The 27894-nt window shown below is 34.5% G+C and overlaps 1 protein-coding gene across 1 annotated transcript in view; it reads right to left on the reverse strand.

The window, feature by feature from the left end:
• GPM6A (glycoprotein M6A) overlaps positions 1 to 27894 on the reverse strand; it is a 112402-nt gene that overhangs the window by 13391 nt on the left and 71117 nt on the right. The window contains exons 2-3 of the mRNA XM_058803090.1: positions 21632 to 21824; positions 8875 to 9031 (exon numbers count right to left, since the gene is read on the reverse strand). Of these exons, the coding sequence (XP_058659073.1) occupies positions 8875 to 9031; positions 21632 to 21824 (350 nt within the window). The remainder of the gene's footprint in view (positions 1 to 8874; positions 9032 to 21631; positions 21825 to 27894) is intronic.

Genomic DNA, 27894 nt, shown 5'->3' on the forward strand with positions numbered 1-27894 from the left:
TGTGTTTTTTATTTAGTTCTCCATGCTTCAATACGCATATTTTACATTCATGCCTACCAGTTTGAGGGTTACAAACTGTTTTAACTTTTTCCTCACCTTCCAACTAGTTTAAAAGAAAAACTGATGTGTCCAATTTGCACACAAAGATTTCTAAAAATATATTCATGCAGGTAACAGCTGTTTTCCTTACAAAATTTTCCCAATAACCCTCTTACTACAAACCCAGGTAGTAAAATAGAGAAAGTGGTAGCAAAGTCCAAAACAAATATGCATCCTTGAATACTGCTTTAGACATTTCCATGAGTCAGTTGCTTTATATATTGGAAATTCTATCCCATCTATTGCAGAGCAAATAGTTAACACAAGTAAATACTGTTCTGTACCTGCTCCTTTTCCTGTTGTTGTTGGTGTTATTGTTCTTTTACTGTTTTCTTTCCTTTCCATATTACAGTGTTAAAGTTAATGAAGAAATATCTGTCTCCACCCAAATGATTACTTGGAAAATAACATAGAAATGTAGATTCAGGGATATGAATTCCCAACTAAATTGTTATGTCTGATCTTAATTTATTATCAAGACAAAGAGTTGCACTCATTTTTTTCTAAGGCAGGAATACTAAATAAGCAAGAAGACTGTATTTGTATAGACTTTAATTCTTATTTATTTTAGGAGTGTTTTGAAAGTAAACCAGCCTTCTAGACTATATTCTTAACTTGACAAAAACAAGTAAGTCTGAAGTCATACTTGTGGTCTTTCTAGAATTTGTGAAATAAACAATACTTAATGAATTTAGTATATGTCTCAGTGTAGCACATACATACAATTTAATGAAGTACTAAATCTTTTCAATTAGTTACATCACTGAAATGTAATAACTGTTTTTATGACTGGGCTCCACATAGATTTGAGAATCTTCCTGTTTTGTGATAAACATCAAATGGAGGAAAAAAGATAGGCCTTACCATGAGCATTACAAATTATTTTTAATATCTATTTATTTTCTGATCTGTAGTAATGATAAAGAAGTCTACTCAAAAATTTCAACTGAGATATTATAAAGTACTATTATAGCAAAGAGGGGGGAAAACAGAGATTATTAGCCTCTAAAAAATCTGCCTTGGGCATAAAATGGTAGTAGAAATCTGTCATATGATAGCTGCTGTGAGTCACAAGAGCTGCCTTCTCAGAGAGAACTGTCTGCTTGTTATGGAACAGATTCTCTTTAAAAACATTAATCTGATTGGTTGAGTATCTCAGAAAAATTGCTCAAATGATGATTTCATTTTCAAAACATATTATAGAAAAGGAAGAACTTCAGTTTTCCTCTGTCAGTTGCTTTCAGCTGAAGAGTCAATGGCCAATGACATACCTAATTTCATGTCATAACACCAAGAGCACCAAGAAGACACAAAAAATATGTAAGTTTTCTTTGTTTATGTAAGAATAACTAAAATAAAAAGCTTCAAGTTAAACCATGGGGTAAGTATGGGTTATGCCTGGAAGCTGCTATCCCTGATATCAGTGAAGGAAACGATAGAAATGTGATCTGGGCAGTAATATACTTCTTGCTGTAAGAGCAGTAAAAAAAGTTTAATCTTGTACAACAAATTCACTTCTAGCAATAGCAGGTGGTAGCTTCTTTTTATAATTGAATGAAACTATTAATTATTTGGTTTTTAAAAAGCAAACAGAAGAATAAAATCTTTTTTTAGATAATTTTCTCTGCTATTACAACGTTCCCTTTTTGCTCAAGAGAACTTACAAGGAATGCTTAAGGAGACTCTTCTCTCCAGGAATTAAATTCAGAGACCAATCTCCTGAGATTCAAAGGGATCTTTCTCCTTTGAAGTAGCATTCTTCTATGTGACAAGCTGAAGATTTCTGGAATAGCAGTATAGCATCTTAAAGAGGTATCACAGTTTGTCCTTTAGCATCCTTGTTATTGGGTTTACAGTGAGAATTACTTTCTCTGATCAGTTCGATTTTCACTCTAAGAAGCCAAACACAAACTCAAAACAAACTAGAAGTGGTAGTGAAATTCATTTACTAAATAATGAAGATGAAAGATCACTAATTTAAACTCAGCTCACATTTGCAAAGAACAGCAGAAATGAATAATTATTTGAACAAAGAAAATTTTAACCTTTTTAGTGTTTTGGGGTTTTTTGTATCATCACTGTGGCTGGAAAAATGCTCTTGCCTGATTTTGTAAGATTTTCATTGCCTGTAATGGCTTTTCTGAGTTATAAATTATCAAAGCAGGTGAATAATCCACCTTCTGGAATGATTTTATAAGTTAAAACAGACCAATATCAGGAAGCAGGTATTTCAGAGCATATTCTGAAATTGTTTGTATGGAGCACAACTTCATAGCTGGTTGAAATCTTTTTTCCACTGAAAACATTACTTAAATCCTATTTTAATAAGATCAAGATTTCAGTTACTGGTTGGTTTGGGGTTTTTTTTCCCTCCTTCTTTCCTAATTTATGGGTACTTGTCCCATGAAAAGCACATTCATTAAATTTCAAACACTCTTCTTGTTTTAGTTTTGTTATAAATAATTTAGTACCCTGAAGAAACATTTGTATGATGGCTCAATGACCCTAGGGATAGAGACAGTGAAATCTTATCTAAAAGGTACAGTTTCTAAAAGCAGAAATGGAAAGAAAAGGAAACAAATTAAATCTCATTTGTGTCATTTTATGAGGACACTACTGCTTACAACAAGAAAAATAATACAGAAATATAGCAACAAATTAAGTGCCCAAATAAAACCTAACTCCAGAAAGCTCATGTTGCCATGTAATTTTATCTTCGTTCCACACCACTCAGTACTTACTTTTACACTTTCTCTCAATCTCATCATATATTTATTTTATATGAACTCCCTGATGTGAGCTCTCAACGCAGAGAGTTGCAAAAAGATGTGCACCTTGCTGTGTTTGCATCACATTGAGATTTATTATCCTATGACACATACACACAGAAAATGTTTACTTTCAGCTACATGAAGTAAGAGGTTCCTTCCAAACCTCTTCACTGCTTCAGAAAGTCCCATAAACAGCTTTTGCCAGAGATCAAAACCGCACCTACAGAGATCATGTACATCCATCCTGCTCAAAGCATATCATGCTTCATTATGAAACCCTGGCAGTGCTGGACACCACCCAGAATGAGCCCAGGGTGAGCCTGGCTGTCTCTTATGGGAATACTGGGAAGCAGCTGGCCTCTGCAGTGCAGGGCAGTCCAGGTTTGGGGTGCATTTTCCAGAGCAAGGCGCTGTGTTGGAATTTTTGGCCACACAGAAGCATGAACAGAAAGATCTTTTCAATTTCTGCCTGAATTGCCCTGTCTCTCAAGCATCTCATTCACTTTAAATAGTCCATATATTTTTTTCAATACTAATAAAAGCTTATTTAGTTTTAGCTCTTTGCCCAGACTCAAATTCATAATTAACCTTTGCCTTTCAGACCTTCTCCTTCATCTTGTTCATTTTACCCAGAAAAAATTCCTCTGAGTTATTACTACTGTCTCTTTACCCTGAACACATTCTGCATAAATGCATTTCCATACTCTTTTTAAATTATTTATTGCAGCTGACACATATTTTCTCAAATGCTGAAATTTGTCTTGATGCATTTGTACTGGGAAAGTAGTGATAGAGTGTACAGTTCTCTCTTCAGGTTACAGGTCAGATTTAAAGCACTACACATTCCAACTTCAGGCCTGTTGTTTATTTGCATTCAATTTTCTATAATGCAGGGTTTTGACTACACCTTACATCAACAGTCCAGACTCAATAAGGGCTCTTTATCAATAAACCCTATGACAGAGCAGTTTAATGATTATATATTTGTTCCTGTTCATCACCTGCATTATAACCCCACAGGAATTTAGTTCTTTTCAGAAGTTCAGATTTGATCCAGAAGAGTTTTGCAATTTTTTTGCATTTTTAAAAAAGACTCTCCATAAACACTTCCACCTCTTCCCAAAGGATTTCTTTTTGTGACAGCATTTTACATGTATATTTCCTCACATGCAAATATGAAAGAGAGTTAGTATAACACTTGCTGAGTTCCTCTGGAAAACATTTTAACAATGCAGAAGCTCAAAGAGCCTCAGCTGCTTATTTTAAAATGTTCTCTAGAACCAAAAATGCTATTATTTATTAAAATGTAAATAAATTACAAAATGAAAAAAATAGCAGATGTCTTTAGACATAAACTTTTAAAGAATGACTGTTGAGTGGCTCACAAGGAAATGGTTTCTAATACTTTCCTTTCTGTACTAACTAGCATCTCCAAATTCATGCCTCATTCATGGAAAGAAATAAAAAAATGAAGCAAAAAAATTTCAACTTGTCTCATTTTATATACAATGCTTTTAGAAAGGACTGTTGTTCTGATATTATCACTGTAAACCACAGAAAATACACACATGCAAAGTCTTTTCTCTAACATCACTTCCATTGCTAACACTCACTTGTTGGACACTTATAATTGCCTCCACAAAACATGCTCATCCTCTCTCTCTCTCTCTAACACATTATCCTCCCAGGCACAGCTCCAAAAGTCTTGTTGAAACATGGATAGATTTCATGGTGTGCCATTACTGTCATGTGGTTGACATTCCTTGGCTTGCATTCAAGTCAACTGCTTCGAGAGGGGGGTGGGGAAAAAAAGCCAATATTGGTCCAAATTTCTCGCCATAGAGGAACAGACTTCTCAGGTTTGCCTAACTGAAATTCATTCATTTACTGAATAACACCTAATGAGAATTTCCTTTGATTATTAAAATATGTTAGCATAAAAATATAAAATCACAGAAAATTTAAATTATATTTTGGAACCGTTTTGTTTGGCTTTTTAATACATTTTTCTTCTACAGATAGTTTAGATGGAAGAAAAACTGATTTTGTCAAAATTAGGATCAATTCTCACTGTTGCTTTCTGCTTTCCATCTGCACATACATTTTTCCAAATGTGTATTTCAAGGATAAAATATTCCATGCATTATTTCTATTGCTTTGGAAACCATTTGGATGCATGTAAAAACTGGCTTGCTTTCTGATTTATGCTGTTGATTTGTTGGTAGCAGTGCATGAGGAGATTTCCAGAGTCATGCCAGAAATTATTCTCTAAGAAACTGATTCACTTTTTCAAATACTGTTTAGTAAACAAATTGATAAAATATCAGTTTGAAGAAGAAAACTTTTCATTGATGCAAGACAAAATTTTACCTCAAGATGATATAATTTTTCTCTATAGTACTTCCTTAGAAACCAAATATTGTAATTTATTTTTTATTTCTTAATTTTCTGTAGAATGTTGATGGGTTTGTAGCCTTGTGTTTCCTAAAGTTTTCATTAGTTGCTTTATATCCTTCAGGCAAGACTATAATTTTTGTAGTCTGACAGGTTTATGAAGCCCTGTAGAAGGCATTGGATCTTTAGCACTCCTTGACAAAAGCAGAATTTCCTATGTATATTTTTTTGCAATCTTTCAAACAGGAATTATTTTTTTTCAAAATGCATATGCTCATATTTTCACATTCACAAAGTTAGCCTTCTCCTCTTGTTTTTCTTACTGGTGGTACATTTCTAATGCTAGGAAGTACTGCCTGGGAATATAGTTAAGATATTTGCTTTGTATTTAAATGGGATTGAAGATAAATAATTTGGTTTCAAAAATGGCTTTTTGAAATATGGATTAGTAGCTTTTAAAATATGGATATCTTCATTAAATAACCTTTTTCATGTGCTCTCCTCACTATGTTCATGCCACATAACTATTCAATTTGAAGATATTAAGTACAAAAACCAATCAGTTCAATCATTAACCTTTCCCTGACAATGTAGGCTGGTCCTAGTAGTAAATTTACACGGTTATGCTACCAAACTGCTGATAATTTTTTTATAAACCATACTTTAATGGTTTTCAGTGATGACAAATTTCCTATACAAAGATGAAGACATAACATTCACCTGGGAAATGATTGAACAATACAGATTGTTTACATTTTTTGCATTTCCAAAATTTGCAATGCAACATTTTTTTTAGGAAATTTCCGTGGTTTGTGGTTGGACACAAAGCAGTGAAGCTTAAACTAGTAAGCAGAAATAATAGTTATAAGTCTAAACAAATGTGTCACTCAGGTTAATACTTGGCTGTCAAAAAAAAGTGCTTTCTTTCCTGATAAATTCTTAATGGGCTTTGAGAAACCCGTGTGAAAATGAAGGGGTAAGGACCTTCCTTGCTTGATTCCTGTCTTGCTAAGCATTCAGTCAATAACACAGTCTTTTAAGATTTTATTGTGACCTTAAATAAATTTAAAAGTTTCCCTCCTTCCTATGCAAGCAACGACCAAAGATATTTACAAAGCTAATTATGAATTCATAAGACATCAACAGGAAGATGCAGTTCATAAGAAGAACAAAGGTATATGGTTTCTGTGAATTTTCTGTCACCATAAAAATAATGAATTTGTGATAATTCTACTGATATTCAAAGGCTTAAATAGCTATAAAAAGAGTAAGATGTCTAGATGCAGTTAATAAGTTTCCCAAATGAGAGCAAGAATCAGGGAAAACTAATCATCTGATGGAATATTCAAGTTAAAGCTGAGATGGATTATCTGAACATAACGGAAATAAACTATCATCTTAAGCATTTGTGATGATCCATAAAATAAAGTTAAAGCCAATGGAGAAACTGCTCCCAAAGAATGCTTCTTGCAACTTGTAGTATCTGCCAACCCTTTTCAATAGCATTATCTCATTTTGACAACTGTACAGAACAAAATTTATTACAGCACTATTTTAGCAATTGAACAATCTGGCCTTGACACACAATACTGATTTGGTTTCATGTACCTCTCCACTATTCTTTTTGTTGTTCTAAGGTCTTATTTCTTGATAACATTGCATGTGTTATGGAACTGAATAAATTCTAAACACATCTGTCTTGGATTTAAATATTTTGTAATTCCAAATATATGTATTTTTTAAACATAAGATGTTATTTTTTCCTTAAGAATTTTAAGTATGAGACAATGAAAATCAACCTAGTCAAAAGGATATCAAGTTTTAATTGACATATATGCTCTAGAGTACAGACACTAAAGCCAGAATAATAATCCAAAATAACTCCAGACATTTGTATAGCAATCTTACTGACACAGCATCAAAATGAGATGAGCAATCAAACAGCAGGCTTGGGGTTTTTTCACTAGGAAAAAGAAAAAACTGACTTCAAGAACAAGGACAACAAGGTATTTAACTCAAACTAATTGATGAGTTGTTGTAATTGTGGCCATAAAGACTATACAGCCTGAACCTTAGCTGCACCATGTACATCAACCCAGGGCTTCTCAAAGCACAAACATTGCAAGTTACTGATGAGGAAAGAGAAGTGGTTGAAGGAAATAATTTCATGAATAACGAGTAATAAGAGTGATCTTAACCATGGAATAGCTGCTTAACCATTCATTTCTTCTAGACACATACTATAGAATTACAGTTATCAAAACTGAGAGAGGATGTAGCACTGCTCTGCTGCAATACTGAGGACAGGCATTCATAGAAGCTGTGAAGAAAAAGTGTTCTGAAAATCATGCTACTCTATACAGAATCGGAACTAACGCAGTAGGCCCTCAGTGAATACAGATTAGAGACTTCTTTCCAGAAGATGAAGGCTGTGTTGGCATAAGCAATGACTGCTCTTAATTTAAAATGGTCTCGGTCTTTTTTTATATATTTATTTAAAGGTTTTAAAGCAATCTTAGTCAAAGTGCCAAAATCATAGAACAATGACAAGAACAAAAGAAAAGGAGACAAAACCTCAGGATTATAATGGAGCAGGTTACATTTACATAGAGATGACATACAGACTGCATTCTCCAATTTACACGAGGCAGGTCATCTGTGTCCAGTTTAACCTTAAATCTCAGGGTGTCCAAAGTACTCGTTTTGATAGTTTTGTGTGCTTGGAAGTAACTATTGTTTACATTTGTTACAGACTGTATTGCACTTAATTAAATGTTGACACTTACAGTGGGAAACCCAACCCTGCCTACAATTTATAGGTTATTTATCATTAGTATAGCATAAAAATAAGTGTACTCTAACACCCAGATCTATTTGGCTGTACTTATTCATTTAGTATTCATCACAAAATATGGGGTTTTCATGCAGACTGTGTTTTCAGAAATATCCAACTCAAACAGCTACCAAGTACACAGGCCTTTTAGCTTAGACACAGAGCAGTCAAATAAAAAAAAACCCAAAAAGAATTAGTTACTTACCTGACACCGAACAGAAATTTTAAAATAATCCCATTTGAAACAGTCAGTAGTTTTAGTATGATAAAGTTCCATTTAAGTCCTAGTACAAATCAAAATTTTTTGAATCCAAATTTTCCGGGGTCATAAGTGAATGGTCCCTCCAGACCAGAGATTAACACAGGAGTAAATAATGGCCTGTTCGCCATTTAGAACCTGATGACAGGCCTCAGCTTGTTCCAAAGAGGAACAGGCAAGATTTCTAAAATAACCGAAAATATTAGTAAGGGAAATATTTCATTCCCAGTAGAGCTGGAGGCCTTACAGTTTTAGTCCTGCTCAGTACAGCTTATGTTGCTGAGGTAACAAGCTTTCTCACTCAGATGGTAAAATTCATTGCTCCTCAGTAGCAAGAATTACTTAGCATTTAACCAGTACAGAGAATATTTATAACACTCTGTTCTCCTTTTAAACACCGAACTGAGGTATCACAAAATATTGAAGAAAAACAAAATCAAAAAAATAAACATCACAAGGCAGTAAAAATATATACAGAGCATATTGAATTTGTCACAAAAGCTTTCTTAGCCACTTACCCAGGCACTCACACATCTGCCACAAGTGGTGATTTTGAAATCTCCATAGAGATCCTTGATGGCACCAGTTGTAAAGAATCCCTCCACCATCAGCAGAATGCCATATACAAAGAATGCAGCTGCTACACCATATATCACGTACTTGAAGATGTCAATCCTGTGTAGGAACAGCAAAAATTAATTATCTGCATAAATATTTAAAGCTGACTCTGAAATTTCAGGGTGAGATAATCAGACCCCCTGAGCCTCAAACTGGAATGACTGACTGGAAGTGTAAGTACTGATGTGCCATAATGACAGGTGAAGCTAAAGACAGGAATGAACTTTGAAATAAAATAGTGTTGATATAAGAAACACTGGGCCATTGAATCTAATTAAATGTAAAAAATAGATCTGTTTAGGTAAGACAGCAAAAATTGTCACATTGATTTAAAAGTCAGTTACTTTCCAGGGTTTTTTGCCTCTAAATGAAGTGGAAAAGAAAAAAAAGAAAAGGAAAAAAAAACCTGACACATCTCCTAAGTCATACATTCTATCCAGCACTTAGGTTATAGAAGATATTTAGTTACACTCTTCAATAAAACTTTCTGCACATACAAGTCTGCAATGTCAGTCTGTGCTACCTTCTCATTGTTATTCTCCCACTTATTCTCCAGTGGACAAAGTGTTTGACACAGAACAATAAAGTCATCAAGAGATCCCTTACTTCAAACCAGAAACATATTATTCCAGAAGTAACGAGGTCAGATCATCTGGAATTCTTCTATAATGAGGCTTTAAAATATAAAAGGCACACAGCTGGAGCAGTGGAGGGATGGCTTGCAGTGTGACATGCAGGGTCCCAGATGGCTCAATTTGCTACACAGAAGATTACCTGTGCTCTGTGTTCTGCCCAGCACTGCCTGTAAGTTCAACCTTGGCTCAAGGAGACTGTGCCTCCTAAATGTGCTCTCATGACCGGCATTTGGGACAAGATTTTTTTGATAGCACCACTCTGCTCTTTTGTCTAAACTTGGAAACATTCCTACTGGCCATAGTCTTAGATCAGCAGATTTCAAAGTTTTCTGCTTGAACTTCTCTAAAAAAAAAACTAACCACAGTGAATTTTCAGTTTGTTGATGTGACAGGGAAGAAGCTGTGCAACTCCTTATAAAATTGCTATATTCAGATTTAAGATGCTACTAAATTCCAATCATATTCTCCAGGTCAAGGTAGTGACACCTCCTAACAGAGAAAGACAAAAAATAAAGCTGAGAACCATTAGGATCTGCCAGATGAATTTTGACATGCAATTACCCACACTGGATGTTTTCTCAAGATAATGACTAATATTTTTTATTGTTATGAAAGGAAATATCTAATGATAACAATTCCTTAGGAGCACACTTTCCATCATCACTCAAAAAGACAACTCATAATACACATTTTACATATATAATACAATAAAAAAAGCCCAAAAACCTGTTAAATATCTTTAACCTTGAATGGTTTTCAAAAGATTCAAAGTCAGGTTCAGGTCTACATTAAAAAATGCAATCAAAATGCAGTTAAACTTCTGACATAATTGGGAATGGGAGAAGTTCTGGAAATGCTTCAGGAAATGAGACAGGTTATGTTTTTCCCTAATATTCTAATACCAAAATACTTACAGCTTTTTTTTTTAACATTGCTTTTTTTTTCATACTCAAATGAAAACTAGAATAAGTCAATTTCTGTATGGAATAGACACTTGAACAATTCAAAAGGGTGAAAAAAATTAACACTGTTGATGGTATGAGATGATGCAGATGAAATTTATTTTGATATATATAATTCTGATTGCATTGCAAAAATCGCATTTCCCTGATTTGATAGTAATTCAGCCATTATAACATTTTTTTAACAACAAAATTGTGATTTAAGTCTATCTTGTCAATAGTGATTTTGAAAAAAAAGGTTACAAAACAAATATAAACTTTGTGGTTATTCCATAAAAACTCTTCCAATTCCTATATTATATACTTTAAACAATTGTGACCTTCACCAGTGGTTGAAGTCTGGGAGTTCTGCCAGCAGCAGCTCCCCTCAGACCTCAATGTGCTCAGTTACAAGCTCTCGTTGCCCTAAAGAGATTAGGACTTTTGAGAAGTCCAGAGACTATTTCAGTCCTTACAACAGCCCTTTAAACCATCTGTGCTGAGTCTCCCACCGAGCTGCTTGTGTCAAAAAGTGTGCTAAGAGATCTCTGCTTTTTCCTCAGCCTTATGTGTACCTACAGGAATAACTTTCACTTAAGCCTTCCTTTCACAAAAGGAAAAAGTATATACAGCCCAACAGTAGCCAAATATAGAAATCTATTTCCTTCTCATCCACTCGTTACAGAGAGGTCATAAAATCTCTATTCATCAGACTATATGGGTTGAAATAGCCAGGCTTATTCCAAGGGAAAAGGATCCCTTGTAAAGCAAAAAGTAAAAAGATAAATGAAAATCATGAGACAATCACTTCAGCTACCTCTTTAAAAGACAGATAGAATTATATTGCAGTGTAGCTGCATTTAGTGTCTGCTGTTTTTAAAGAAAATATATTAGAAAAATTTCATATATATATATAGTTTTGAAGATAGCATTGCTAGTAAGTTATTCTGCAGCATTTAATACAGTTCACATAAACTTTTATTTTCTCATTAATTTATAATAGATAAAAAGATAGACCCTGTAAAATGGAGATTGCCTTTCTTTAAAATAAAATGTGATTCTTTGTGGGTGAACTCACGGAGATTAATTGCCATCTGTGCTTCAGCAGATTCTCAAATGCTGCAGACAGAGCATGAGAGCAGCCAGGGAGGTAGAAGGGAATGGCAGAAGGGGAGATGAACGTGAGCCAATGGGCAGGATGGGTAAGGACAAAGAAACAGAACAAGAAGGCTTACACTTGTGTAAGCTGAAATGGAAGGAGAGATGTGTGTAATGAGCAAAGGAAGGAGACAAAACAATAAAGATAAAATTTTGTTCTTCTGACAAGATTGGAAATATATACTATTTTACAAAAAAAAATTATATTTGAAAATATACATTATTATTAAAACTACTCTGACCTAGGCTGCTGAGTAGAATAAGCTGAATGATTACCTAAACTTAAAATAATCGTAAAAAGCATCTTGAAGTTAGTAAAAGATTAAAAAAAAATACAGAATAATCTAAGCCATATATTTGTCTTAATCTGGTAGATTCTCCATGGATTCTGGATCTGACCTTCCTCACAACATCATGTTCAGCAATGTTAAAAACATTATTGTTTTTAAATTGCAATTTAAATCAAACTGATCCTTCAATTTTTAGTTCTCTCTCTGCTGCCAGGTGATTAATTCTTCCATATTAACCAGACTAGCCTAATTCATTAGTCTGAATCTGGATTCTATCCAACAAGAAGCGTATTCAAAATATCTCTAGAGAAAACACTTTCTTTTTCTGGCAGAAGGTATTCAGGGAAGCCATCAGTGCTAACTTCTCAATGAACAGGTTGGAACTGAAAACCAAGTAGACAATCCCAGCAGAGACAAGTCAGAGATGAGTGAAAATATTCTCAGTGAATCAGACAAATGCTGCAGATTTCCTACTGTGTATTTTCATGGTGTTTTGGCAAATTTAAGTATTAAAAATTATAATAAATCAGCAAGAAATAAAATAATTTGTTAAACAAACTTGTCTATATTCAGCAGGTTTTTTGAAAAGTGGCTTAATATAGTTTTGGAACAATCTACATACTTGCTAGGGATTTTTTTTTTTTTAATTTGGTTAATATAGGAATGTAGTACAGACATTTAGTTGTAATTAAAAGCTAAAGTTCACACTAATTTGCCCTGTGACATGATTCTTATGCTGCCCAGAAAACCATTATATTGTAAAAAATTATGTGTGCACTTCAGGCTAAACAAGTGATAAAAGCCTAATATTCCAAAGGTTTTCATTGGCCTACCCATCAGAATACCAGATATTAGTGTGGGACTAGTCTTCCTGAATTTATAATTCTGTCTCATGTTTCTATTCCAGAATTTATAACATAACTTCTCTAATATATACAACAATATTAATATATTGCAAGTGTTAAGTAGAACATGATTGTCAGTGAATTGTACCTATACTCTCTGAATGTAAGAACTTTTAGTCAATTACATCTATTTCCAAACTAAAACCCCCCAAATATAATAAGAAAAATAAAATACCAGAGCAATCAAAGTACTGAAATATTAATAAGATTACCATAGTACAATATCTAATGAAAAACTGCCCCTTTGTGGTTTTTTTTTTTTTTTTTTTTTTTTTTTTTTAGCCTGAATAGAAGATTTAGAAGGATGAGAAATACATGCAAATGTTACCATTGGGGTAGAAAGGCTTCTCCTGTTTTGGAGGATTATTTGGATTTTTTAAAATTTGTTTTCTCTTTCAATGACGGGGGAATTTTGAATACTTGATGTTTACATCTAGAACACACAATAACCTCTGTTACTCTGTAAACCAGCAGAAATGCTGGCCTCCATGCTGATCCTCTTGTCCCCTAAGGTCTGATGCCAAGAGGGTGTTAATACACTGAGATAGCAGCCTCCCCCCTTACACTGTCTTGAGCATGTAGAAATGGTTTTGCAATTGTGTTTTTAGAAGACAGACAAGATATAAGGGGATGTTTGCAAGCAAAAAGATCTGTTTAGGCTCTGCAGAAACCAAGCCCCCTGGAACTTTTGAAAAGATGTGCTCAGGCTCTCTTGCGAACCAGCTGGGAACAATTTCTTGGTGTCAGTTCATGATACTATTCACTTAGACAGATTGAGCAAAGAAGAAGATAGTTTCTTCTTTGAAGAAAAAGAAATTGTTAGGAAAAGGAGGAGACAAGCAAAGACAAACTTCTGAAGGAAAACAAATAGGGAGAAAGAAGAATTTATTAATAGTCATGTACTACCTGCAAAATAAGACAAAAACCCCTAAGTAAAAGCCCAATGAGGTAAAAGAAACTGAAATATTCTCACTGTGAAGGGAAAAAAATACTAAAATACTAAAAAAATTTCAGCAGAAGTCCATGAGGAGTTTTTTCTAGACTAGGTTAAAAAGGAGTCTAACTTCTAAATTTCAGGTGGAAAGAAAATAAAACTGGAGTATAGAATGCTCAGCTAAAGTTCATCAGGAAATGACAAGAGAAAGGATTAACAGTAAAGAAAGGATAAGACCAAAAAAGACCAAAAATTATTTTTTATTAAAGTAGAATCAAAATACAATAGAAATATTGAATAATATTGGATATAGAATAGAAAGAAAACAGAGACTTTGACCATGAATTTCTGGAAGAAATTTTGTGTGTAATCATAGAAAACATTTGCTCAAAACTAAAGCCAGATTGTAGTATTATATAAAGACGACATCATCCTACTACAATATGCAAGCTACATTCATATTCTGCAAGGGCCAGATTTTCTTGTTCTGCTCTGAAACAAAACTGATGTGACATAAGTACCCATTGGTTTTAATTTGTGGTGTACAAATCTCTACAGCCATGCAGAATAGAGCCCTTGATTGTCATCCTCTACAAGTTTGTTGTTTCCTTTCTAGGAATGGAATGGTTGAGCAAGGATTTCTTGCAGAACATCTAAAAAGCCAACAAACTAATGGAAGAAGAGCAAAAGCAGCACAAACCACATCTCTGTTCCGTGAATCCTTCTTGAAATAGGAAAAGATCCAGCATAAGAATTTTAGTAATCATGAAAACTTTGAGTCCAAAACACTGAACTTTTACTACAACCAATGGACAAGGCTTCTCCTAAACATTGTTTGGGGTTTTTTTTGTAACCTAATTTTGTTCTGTCTAAAACTACTGTCTTAGAAACCTTTTTAGAGATGCTCATTACAGAAGAGATCAGAAGCCTCCTTTGTCTGAAGAACGCAAAAGCCCCACTGGAACTAGTTCAGAGTATTGTGCTGACTTCTGGTGGAATTACATGATGGTTGTTGCACACTGTGGATATTGAATTTCCAGGCAATCTTCTGGGGCAGGAAAGTGTAAAAGATGTTGCAAAATCATATGGCAGGATTTGTGAGTGTTTCATTAGTACAACTACAAACTTGGAGACATGCAAAGTACATACTGACAGTGTAAGACAGACAGCTTGTTACTGTATGTCCAGATTGGGATCATAATAGTGAATTTACCCTTTTCAGATATCCTGTGTAACAGAGAGCTTGCTTTACATGCTGCATAAAGCATATTTAGCAATATGGGTATTACATATAAAGATACACTTTCCATTTTATCTGTTTATAAAGTGAACTAAGACTAGAGAGAAATAAAGGTAGTTAAAAAAGAAAAAGATATTTCTATGGAGATGAACCACCTATTGAGAAAGGGAATAACCACAAGACATTAAGTTATTATAGCTAATCTGAGATTCCAGTCAACCAGGAAGGAGAGCTACTTAACACAGTACTAAATAATACAGATGTCTGCTGAAAAGTAGGAAACTCTATTTGCACAGAAGAAGACCAATAAATTCTTTATGTAAGATCACTCTGCTGGTATTCACATGCACTGCTATGAATTTTCCAGATTATTCCACTGGTATTCTCATGGGGTGAATTTCCTTATTCAATTTCATAAAATGAGGACTATGTCTTTGCAAGTAATTGCCAAATCCTAAATTTTACTTACATAAGTTCTCATTGGTATTGCCTTTAACGGAATAAAGAAGACTGGACTACATAATATAGCTGAGTAGGTGGTAAATGTGGCTTTTCAGTGCTTTATAATCTTGTAAAGGTCATGTACTCAGGTGCTGTGATATTTTTTTGTGGGATTTGATGCATCTGCCAATGACACCAGATCTAAAATTCTATGTTCTACATCTAATATTTAACATGCTGTATTTGTCCAGTTCTTCTATTTATATGTGACTCAGTTATTCCAATGAAATAAAAACTGTTCTCCTTAAATAACCTGAATCTTCAATGACATTGTGCTCTCTCTGGTGGTTCCTGCCCAATTATAATACCCAAAGAAGATACGTGGGTCAAGGTTGGATATTCCATGCAGAGAATGGAATATTCTTCTACACAATCTCTGTTGCTGTTTCCAAACATGCCATGGCACAGGCCTGTCTAAGTTAGCAATTATTTGATAAAGAACTTTATATGTTTTGCTTTCCATAATAGAAATAAAACATAACATATGTTCAAAGTTAAAGAACACTTTTGTAAGAGATCAAAAATGTAGAGGGAAAACCAGATTACTACTATTACGTATTAAGTTGATGCCTTAAACAGAATCATCACACAGTCTAATGCAAATGTTTATAAATACCACATTTAATATTAGCTGTCCTTTACTACAGGACACATTGTAATAACTTTCATGGCGTTCCACCAGTAAAAATGCAGAAAGATTGATGCTAACAGTAACATTTTAATGCTACCAGCATTTAACTTGTGATAGTAGCAAAGACAACATCAACAAAAAAAAAGACAGGAAATCATGACATCCATTTATCTACCTCTCAAAACATTTTTTTTATCCCTAAGAGGGGAGATATAAAAGATTATACACCATTTTTTTTGTTTTACTCGAAAGAAAACAGTTGTGCATACATAGGTATATTACAAAACAACACTATCTAATAAACCCTGACTATACACTAACAGAAAAGTCATCAGCAAGCATCAAACTTGGCCACAGCAGTACCTGAAACACAGGTTTCACACCCTGAAAGGAAGGAAATTTTTAGACCTAGGAAGGTGGCACCAATATAGTGTCTATGCAACTTCCTGTAGAAAACACAGTGACAACAGAATTACAGATTGCAACTTCATTTCTTTTACTATTTAGTTTCACACCTTTAAAGGAAGTGAATTTACAACAACATGAATTAGCTTTGACAGTAGTAAGAAAATGAGTTTAATGCTACTATCAGGGAGATTGCTTCATTTTCCACTCCAGGAGCATGATTCCCTTGTTCCATGGCCTATATATCACAAACATGTGACAGATGGCACTAACTGGCTTTGTGCACTAAAGAGAAAGAACTGGAAAAGGATGCTGTTGGGAAATACACAAAACATACCTTGTGCTGTTGATTTTCTAAAATCTTCTTTTGGAATTTGTTCCAAACACCAGAAAAATATAAAACCCAGCTCATGTGATACATGCTTGATAAGCATACACCTCTTTCTGCTTACTTTGTAATGTTCTCAAAATCAGTGATTAAGTAAGAAAATCAAGTTATACCTGGTACTTTGCAGATAGTGTTCACTGCATTTTATTAAGTTATTAGGAGAATGACTGAAAACCACATTCAGCTCAAGCAGATGGCTCAGTTTTAGTGAAACCTACAGAGCTGATAAATTGACAGTCAGCAACATAAACCATTCACCTCTTGCAGTTAAATATTATAAAAGCAGTTTTCAGAATAATTTAAAGCATCATATGTATTTTCTTAGGCTTCCTTTGGATCACAAGGAAGTAAAATAACTTCTCTGCAGCCACTGAAAGAATCCACATTCCAAAAAAAGGCCTATGATTTCTGCAAATTCCTAAACAAGCATTCCTTCACTTGGTGGGGGAGTGGGTGGAGGGAAACAGCTACCATTAGAACAATGATATGGTTGATAGTGAAAAAGTCTGGAACTGGAGGCAATGAAGCATCCCAGAAGTCATTCAGAAAGCAATATAATTACAGGTTAGTCTCAATAAAAAGGGCACACATTGATAATTCCAAATGTCTTTATAGCCATCCAATTCATAGAAGTTTATGGATTTAAAAATTACTGTCTAAAGAAAGATTCAGCTGTGTGATTTTTGCAGACATGTTCTCTCCATAAGGAATACCTGTCTAGTCAGCATTTGTTCTTGTGAATTTGAACACATTTGATTTATATTAGCTTTCAAGTACTTAGAGTAACTGTTTTACCTTTCTTCCCTGAAGAAACTAAAGTCAGGGTTTAATCCACTGCTATGAGAAAAAATCCTTTAAAAAAAATTATTGGCTTTTTTTAGAAATTTTTGGGATTTGCATCTTATTACAGGCTGAATTTTGGGTTGTATTTTCCCCCTAAAAACAAGCAAGTGAAAAAGCACTCTCTCTACTCTACCCATCATCTCTCTAGGTTGCCTCCATAACTTTGGAATTATTGACCATGATCATTCTGTATTGTAACTTGGAAAGAAAATCATAAATTTTAGAAAATTTATGAAACTGACTGGCATTTATAGAATTTAAATGGCAGCTACAAAACTTGCTTATAGCTTTTAAATTACAAATATTTACCACTTGCCAATATTTCCACAGCAGATACGATATGCAGCTGTTATAGACTCCTTGAATTCAGACAGCAATCCAGGGAGCTGGAATGAGGGACCAGTCTTCAGGACCAGCACTCAGATCAGATCTTTTATTCCGCAGGGCTGTTGCTCTTGGCTGAATCCCCAAGGGCTGAACTCTCCAAGCAAACTTTGCTGCCTATTGCAAGTTCTTCATTAAGGAATCTCTCCCCAAGTGTCAAGGCATGTTGTGGAGTGTGGGCAGCCCAGAGCAGCCCCAACCCTGTGGCCAGGAGAGTCTGAGGTGAGGGTCTGAACCCCTCTGGCTTCACTGAAATGGGTCCTGGACCATGGGAAGGGTGAGGGGAGGCTCTAGGAGGGGCCAGGCAGGGACAGTCAGGGCTGTTGATGCCCTCAGGGACATTGATAAGAGCGTTTCTGAATGGCATTTTTTGCTCTAGGTATTTTGGCTCTTATTTTAGGCATTTAGACAGTGTTTCAGATTTTGTTCATGCCCTCATCATGCCCTACTTTGTCTTCAGGGGTCTGCTGCTTCTTCTAAATTATAGCCAGTAGCTGCATTGACAGATATAAAAGATATAGGGTGGCTTGTGAGTTGTGTTATTTGCATACAGAATACAATGCAAAACGTTAAAACTGCCTTTATCTCTTGCCACCCAGATAAATAGCTCTCAGATTGGGATTGATTTTTATGCTGTATGACATTTAAAATGCAGCATGCTAATAAAAATATAGACAGAAGCCATAAGCATGATTAAGCAGAATCTAACCCACTTCACTCCACTGCAGCATTTGCCTGGCACATTTATCACAGAAGGACAGACTCCAGGCCAGCCTGAGACACTTCACAGCACTACAAGTATTAAGACCCCAAATGTGTTAAATAAACTTTAAAAATTACAGTTGAGTAGGGCACATTGCTAGATTTTTTTTATGTTCTTATAATTTTCAATCATAAAAACCTAAGTTTTGTTTCCATTTCAATATGTATTGTTTTAAGGATGTAGGCACTACAGCGTATATTTCTACTTACATATTCTTCTTTCTGGTTTTTGGTCTTTCAAAAGTATGATTACTATAGAGCTTTTGTACTGCCAACAGTTAATCACTACTTGTGATGAAATATCAAGGATTTATTCTCCCTGCAAAATTATTTTAAAAGCAGTGTAATATATCATTAAAAAGGTAGAAAATTAACATGTGCAAATTTTTTTTGTGAGTCACACAGTTTACCCAGTTCAAAGCAATTGTTTATCTGCTTTTAATCAATATATTTGCTCCTCCTGCCTTTAAGACATAAGTTTAGATATACCTTTCACAACTGAATAAAATCAAATTTCATTTTACAATAGATCTACCAAAGAAAGGACTGGGTTTAATATCTCTTAAGGTAAACAAAGAAAACAAACAGATCCAAAAGCTACTTGCTAAGAAAACCAAATGCCAGGGGGAAAAAATTACAAGTCCTTAATTTTTATGGTGAAATATATGCATTTGGACTGTATTCCCTGACTGATACTTTCACTTTAGCATGTGACAGAGAGAAGCTGAAAAACGTACTTTGAAGAGAAAGCATTGATTTGTGGCTGTTCTGTTCTAATAGCTTCCAAGGGACTAATAAAATAAGTTAAGGCCTAATAAAATGACTGATCTTTCATTCAGGATAACAATGAACCTTAGCCAACAAGTCAAGCCAGACTCATCATTCTAAATGACAATACAAAAAGGCAAAGCAGAAGATACATCTTCCCCTTAACTCAACATATTATTATACAAGGACATAAAAATTCCTTGTTCCAAAGAAGAAATCTTTATTTGGTGTAGCAGTGACATACTTATTTGCTTCATGCTCCCTTCTGGCTACTAATCCCACAGTGAGTACACCTAAAATTTGCAGAGGAGCTTAGGAAAGGATGTTGATAACATAACCCAAGAGAAGTTAAGAAATTTCAGATTCCATTTCTAGCTCTTGTACAAACTGTGGTACCCAGTCAGATCAAATACACATATATCTTGTTCATTTTTGTATGTCAAACAATGAATATAAGGAAAGAGTAAAAGCAGGCAAGTCAACAGGATAACCTCCAACACTAGTCGAGCCTTTGTGACTTCCTGAGCTGGATAAGTCTGTGGGTATTAGAAACCGTCAATGGATTTGTTTTTCATGATTATCCAGTCTTTCCTTGAAGCCATAAAAACTTCTGGCATCTATAATATGCAAATAGCCTTAGAGTTTTGCTAAAAAAACACCTGAAGAACTTGCTCCTGCTGAATCTGGTGCCTACTACTTCCCTCTGATACCTCAAACATTTTGTATTGGAATAGAAAGACAATCCAATCTTGCATGTCTTATTGATAATACTGTGAATTTACAGACCACTCTTGCAATAGTTCTTAATTACCCCCTCTCTAGACTGAAGAATTCTCCTACACTCAATTTTTAACCATGTATCTCCTGTTCTATAATTCTATAATTTTCTTTGCTTTCTTTGAGGAACCAACGTTTTATATAGTATTTATTATATGAATTAAAGATGGACTTATATAATGGCATAAGCATGTTCTCTGTTTCACTTTGATATTTCCACTTGTTGGTACTTGGTTTGTTTTTTGATCACTGCTAAGCCCTGAGATGTTTGTTGTGGAACCATAAGAAGAAGTCAATGTTTTTGATGATCAAATCACTTCACTTTTATGGAAAATATTAATGAAAGAAAATAATTACAAATTTAAGGATAGGCTTCTTCAGCTTTAGTTACAACCATTAGCAGCTAGGTAAGAATTTTAATTTCAAATATCTAAGAAAATCATGTCCTAAAGAGAAAATTTTAAAGACACAAGAAAACATTCCATTTAATTTCAGCATGCAATAAACTATTTTTTTAATGTAATAAATTTAACAAAGAGAAGTTGGTGCTCAGCAAAACAAAGGTCTTCCAGAAATAGATTTTCAGGAATAGCAAGGCATGAAACCTTCAAAACAATTTAATTCTAGAAAAAACAGAGGCAACAGAATTTTGACATTTCAAGTCTCAGGGTTTTGAACAACTCCTTGGTTACCTCTTTATTGTGTTTATTCCCAGAACTGATACTTGTTGCACAGGTCTGCTTTATCTATTTATAGCTTGTGGCCGCAGGGTTTGTTTGTTTGCTTGCTTGCTTGTTGGCTTGTTTTTAAAATGCAAGGATGCATGGAACAGATTTATCGATATTATACTAAATAAATTTTAGTAATAAATTAGTTAAAGCTGTGGGATATTTTAATAGCATTACAAATTGCTTGTAAATACTAAAAATATTAACTTGGTCAAAACTTCAACTGCTAAGTTTATCCAAACCATTTTCTTTATGATTTTCACTAAAAAAAAAAAAAAATTTCTTGAGTCAAATTTATATCTCTTGTTATATATTTCTTGCTGAAATTTTCAGCAGTTTTAAAAGGAAACAAGTAAAAAGAACTTACAGGGTGAAGGCATCAATAACATCTCCTGCAGATCTTGTCATCTCGAAGTAGGTTTGCAGGATATTGACGGTTCCTGAAAGTGCTTCATGCCCGCAGCCACAGAACAGCGCAACTCCGGCGTAGAGCAGGATGGTGGCAATCAAAGACGCGTAGGGAATGCCCCCCAGGCATTTGATGCAACACTCGAAGCATCCTACAAGAAAGAAAGAAAAAGGTTATATGCTATTAAATTATATCAAAAAGGAAAAAAGAAAGTTTTTCTCATGAGAAACACTTCTGAAATTAAAGACTGTAGGCTAAAGAGAGTTTAGGTCAAGTATAACAACCCAGACTGTCAGAAAACATGTGAAAGGTTAGTTCAACTTCTGAATTTTCTCAGTTGCTACTCAACCTATTAAATGTAGACATGTCATCTGATTAACATGAAAGGTTAAACAGTCAGTTCCTTGCAGAGCTTTACGTTTTTATTCAGAGCAGGTTACAATGTCAGTCTTAGGTTATATCTATATTCACACTTCCTGCTGGTCATCTATCAGAATGCTGAGAAGGAGTCTCAATAACAGGAAAATCACTAAAAAAAATAAAAAAATATTTTCAGTCCAATACCTTCCATCATCATAGGTTTATTTCAGTTTTTTTGGACATACACTTCTGACAACAGAATTGCTCCTGCCCACAACACCAATTCCTTGTGTACCACTCAACTCACAAGGATAAATAAAAACATCCACCAAAGAGCACAGAATTAGAAAAAAATTTAGTTGAATTTTCTCTCAATATATTTTACTCTGTGTGATGTTTCTTAAATGGAGGTAATTGCTCCTGAGTTCTAAAAGGCCAACTTCTTGTCCCGCCATCACAGTGTCTAAAACAATGCCCAGTTCAACAAAAAAACAACATTTCTTCAGTAAGTGTGCTCAAGTTTCTGGCACTACCCTGCCTAGTTTCATGACTGGAGCATCTCTGACCCTTCTAAATCTCATCAATTCCATAACATCTGTTACATTCTGTGGCATCCTTCCTATTGTCTTCTGCAGGGACAGGGAAGGTGGGAACCACTGGTTGAGAGAAGACAGGCAGTGATTCAGTAATCAGAAGCTGTGTATTCTCCTAAGCACTACCAGTTTATAGCAAAAAGGACCTGGATAGAAAACAAAGTGAGGCATACAGATTTTAAATATTTATACAGACAAAGACCAATTAAAAATTACATATAAGATGCTCAACAGATATTATAATTCAATATATTGTGACTTGTTTCAAAGCCTTTATGCTATGCTAATTATAGTACCAGAGATATATCAAAAGAAAAAAGCCATTCTTTAACGACAGTATGTCTACTTTTATTATGTCTAATTCTTAAATGTAGCTTCTCTATGTAATTTTATATTTTATATTTTAATTTGGTATATTTCTATTTACTTTAGCCTAGATAAGTAAGTAATAATTTCCTCTGTCTGCTAAAAACTTTATTTACCTACATTCACTTTTGATTTACTTCTTGTAATGAGCAAATATTAAATAGTCATATATATGTTTAGCATTTATATATGTATATAAATTTGTATACAAGATTTCCTGAAGAGAACAGTTTAAGCCATTTTCAAATATGTACACATTTTACCCAAATAGAAACCCCCTGCTATTTTGTAAATAAAAGTAATATTATGGAAGGCAGTATTCAAATGGCTGGATAGCTCCTGGGGAAAAAATATAATATATTAAACATTGAATATACTAAATACATAAAAGACAAAATAATAGCCATGTATGTATGCTAGTTATACAAAAAGAGAAAGAAAGTTATAGTTTGAGACTACTTTTGTTTAACAGCAACTTAGTGTATCAGAGCCAGCTGTGAAACACCGGAGGTAAAATGTGCAAATCCACACATTTAAACTGCTGCCAAAGTCTTGCTGAGTAACCTGCAGTGCAAGTCACCCACCTGCAGCATTCACCACGCACTACCAGGGGTGTAACACCTTCCAGGCTTTCAGGTGAGAACATTCCATCTCCCTCCCTCCCTGTCCCTGTCCCCGAGCAGCTTGTCCTTGTAATTCCTGCCATTCCACTGCACTGGCAGCAGGCAGCTCCCCTCTTCGGCAGCACAAGGCTTTGGATGTTCAGGGATGGGTGAGCCTTTCTTTAGTGACAAATTACAGGGGTTTTGTACCCAGGGACTCGGCTTTTCATCAGTGCAGGATCTTAAGAACAGGCTGCAAAAATTTATAAATTCTTTTGGAGTAGCTAAATCTGCATGCAGATAACTGCAGGAATCTCTTAAAACCTCTTTGGTCCTGTTTTCTAACATTATCCAGCTGTGATTAATTCTTCAATGTTTAAAAGACTATACAAATACTAAAAAAAAAAAAAAATCATTCACTGGAAAATCTTTGTCTTAAAGGCAAAAATCCTAAGAAATATATATTTGAAATAAATTCATTGAACAAGAACTACAGGACAATACATAGTTACTTGACATCAGATTTTATCACAAAATGCCCATTGCCATTTTCAGCACAGAATAACAGCAGGAAAAGCCTCAGAAAACTAATACCACTGTACATCTTTGACATTATATGAGAAAGTAAAAAGAAGGGGAAAGATAACAATAGGGTAATAACAGGAATGATGTATGAGGGCTTGTAAAGCCAAAGATGAAAAAATAGCATAGACATAAATATTTTCAGGGACACATGGACTTTAGGGAATGTTTCTTGATATTGCAAATGGCAGGTGCAGGGAAGAGGAAGAGAGATTTTGTAAAGATTCCTTTTTCCCCTTCTGAGAAGAAGTGGAAGAGAGAAAGTTATGTGCATTTTCTGGGAACAGCAGGCTGTGCATTATTTCCTGAAGCTGCTGCACCTCACTGTCTAGGTCCAGCTCACACTCAGATGCCACAAATTTGGATGTCACCAAAACTCACAGTCATAACCCATATTACTTGAGCTTTATTATAGTGAAACAATGTAAAAGTGGAGTAGATGTAATAATGTACAATCCAAGGACAAATTTAATCCAAAAATAAATCAGTTTTTTCCTCCATCGCCTCAAAATTTGTAAAATAACTGAAACAAATTTATAGTTTGTGAAGTGTTTCTATTCATCTCTCACATTCAAACTGTTCATGTTTATATGCCTTTGAAGGAAGCTTTTATTGGTATATTTCACCAACTCGAGGTCTTTTCATTCATAAAAAAATACTGGGAAAAAATTAATTCAACCACGTGAAATTTTCAAATAAGCATATATTGTCAAAGCCTTGCTCATTTACTCCACTCTTCTATAGCCCTACTACCTTTCTCAATGCTTACTTAATGAGTAACTCCAGAGTTTTCAGTGCTGTCAAAGCAACTCCAAACTAAAGAAAACCAGTGAATCAGCATTATGATTTTAAAATGAATATTACACATCATTCATACACCACACAAGGTAAAGTGCTACAGGTAATATCTGCTCCAATTCTTTTCTTTTAATTGTTCAGAACATGCAAATGGCTGTTTAATACCAGAACAATAGAAATGCTATTTTACCCTGCTCAGTGATATTGAATCACCAGCACAGTGTGACTCAGCTGTGAGATGTGTGTGGATGTCTGTGTGAGACAGGCAGTCATTCACCTCTCCCAACACCCTCCTCACAAGGCACTTAGCACATACAGCCACAGAAATAATTACTAGGAAAGATGAAAAAGATTCTATGCTCCTTTGATGTTTGTTCTCATCTTCAAATGCAGTTTTCAGTACTTTTCAAACTGTTCACTCTGCACAATACACTTGTGCTATATAATTCAACAACCACTGTTCTTATTTTGCTTATGTATACCAATATTTTTCTTTCAGGTAAAAATCCAAATCTTCTGGGGCCACATGTCTTTACCAAAACTGCAGGAAGTAATTGAAAACACTATCCTTTTTTGTGGTTTTCAACATGAAGGCCTGTACTGTGCTTTTTTTTCCTCTAGTTTTTAAAATCATTCCATAGAGAAAATTCAATCATGAAATAAATAAAACTCCAAATACTGACTATATTCACCTATCAAAACACAACATATTAATCTTGCATTACATTAATCCAATTCCAGTCAACAAACATCTCACAGACAACTACCTTTTTGCTCCTCTTAGTACGATTATTACTGTCTACACTAGACATATTCTAGATATAGATCTCTAAACTTCCTTATACAGGCAAATCTGTGAAAATCTCTTCTAGTTTCTGGGGTTTGGGTGTAAATATTCTATCTTCAATTGCCTAAGCCAAAAATAAGTTGACTTTCTGTTTATACAATCTCTACATTAAAAAGGAAAAAAATTTAGATATTGAGCAGAAGAAGAAATTTTCCCAGTGATTTAAATGTAATTATGTCCACAAATTGCACCACCACAATAATTTCTTTGTTTGTGTGTTATGATATGTGAACTCTTGCTCCTCATTGTAGATCAGGACATATACACTAACAAATAAAATGCTCAATCCATTTCTGATCAGTGTATTTAAAAGAAAAAAAAAGATTCAGGACTTACATCTCATGCCACTTCTGTCTGTGAAATGACATCAAAACCAGTTTCAGAATGCTGTTATGCTACTGCCTTTTACATAAATAGTTAAGAATACCCATTCACCCCAGATATTAGCATGAAGAAAATCAATGTTAAAAATATATTAAAACTAAACATAGAAAATACAGAAGGATATTCTGGTTTTGTTTTTTTTCATCATTTCCAACTCATTTGCAGCTGGAATTCCTAAATGATTAATCAGAGACAACTACATGTCCAAAGAATTACTGATTAATCACAGATAATTACCTCTCTAATGGGACCAAGTACCCTGAAGAACATACAACATTTTAATAACATTTTTCTTAAATTACTTTTCTTGAACAGTTTTCTATCTAATATTAGAAGACAGGACAGCAAAGTCCAAGTAAAATGCCAGAGAACTACACACATTTAAAATGGAAAACAAAATAACAAAATCCTCTGTGTCTTCCTTGACTGGCCAGGCATGCATTTTCTTCCTATCTAAATTTGCACCACTTGTCACACAGCTTTCATGGCCAATCAACTCAAATACAGTTTCACAGCCCCACCATGAAACATGAAGATTTACTTCCGAATTCTATTAAGCGAGACTTAACCTCAAGTCAAGCTACTCTTATGTAATATTTTAATTGATAAACAGAGACATCAAAACACAATGTATTGAACAAAAAGCAACACTTTTTACTTATATCTGGTTCCCTCAATTACTCAACATGCAGCATGATTTCCTGATCTGAAACTGGACCCCAGGACTTCACAGTATAGCAGCAAGGAGAAGCAATCCAGCTCCCTCAATATTATCCCAAGAACAGAGGAAGGACAAGACATTCACAATGTGGTTTTATAAAGCTAAAAATGAGGTGAAGCAACATTTGGGAATGAATCATCCAAGATTATTTCCAAACCCCTGTATTTGGCTTGGAAAACCTGCTCAAGAAGTGTTGCATGCACAATTCCGTGTGATTTGATCCCAGGCTCATTAATGGAATACATCCCCACTCTGCTCCACCCTCTCCCATCATACAAGATCTACTAGAAACTAGACCAGTAATGCTAACAACTGAAGTTGTTTCTTGGTCTTGTTCAGGAGATGATTTCTCATTTGGATTAACCTTCAATAAGAATGCTTACAATTACAGAATTACCTGTCAAACAACAAAAAGCAATTTTACCAAAAATTAATTCTGATATCCTGACTACTATGACTACAGTGGAAAAGTAAATTTGACATTGAACACTTGTAAGAAACATGATATGTAGAAAAGCAAGAATAAACAAACACTCCAACAAACACCAAAGGATTTTAGGAAATAGGGAACTAATTGCATGAAAACAAATAAAAAACAAAACAAATATGAAGGGTATCCTTTTACACATTAAATGGTGTATCATTACTTGATCTATTTTGACTTATCTGCACAGTGTGACTGGATATTAGCAAATCAGATATCAACTAATACTGAAAATGAAAATGTTAATCCTGAGGCTTTTACAGTCATTCTGCAGTTAATAGCTGCTTCAGTTACTGCACTCAGCATGGGACCAAGGCTAAGAGGAATCATAAAGACTTTTTCTTATTTAGATGCAAAATGCCTCAAACTAAATTGACATAATAAACACTGTGCATTGTCAAAATCACTATAATGTGTGTTTGTTCATGAGAGTCCCACTGGCCAAGATGACAGTTTTCAGCTGTGGGGATATAGTCTGGTTATG

The sequence above is a fragment of the Ammospiza caudacuta genome, chromosome 4, assembly GCF_027887145.1.
Source record: "Ammospiza caudacuta isolate bAmmCau1 chromosome 4, bAmmCau1.pri, whole genome shotgun sequence".
Lineage (NCBI taxonomy): Eukaryota > Metazoa > Chordata > Aves > Passeriformes > Passerellidae > Ammospiza > Ammospiza caudacuta.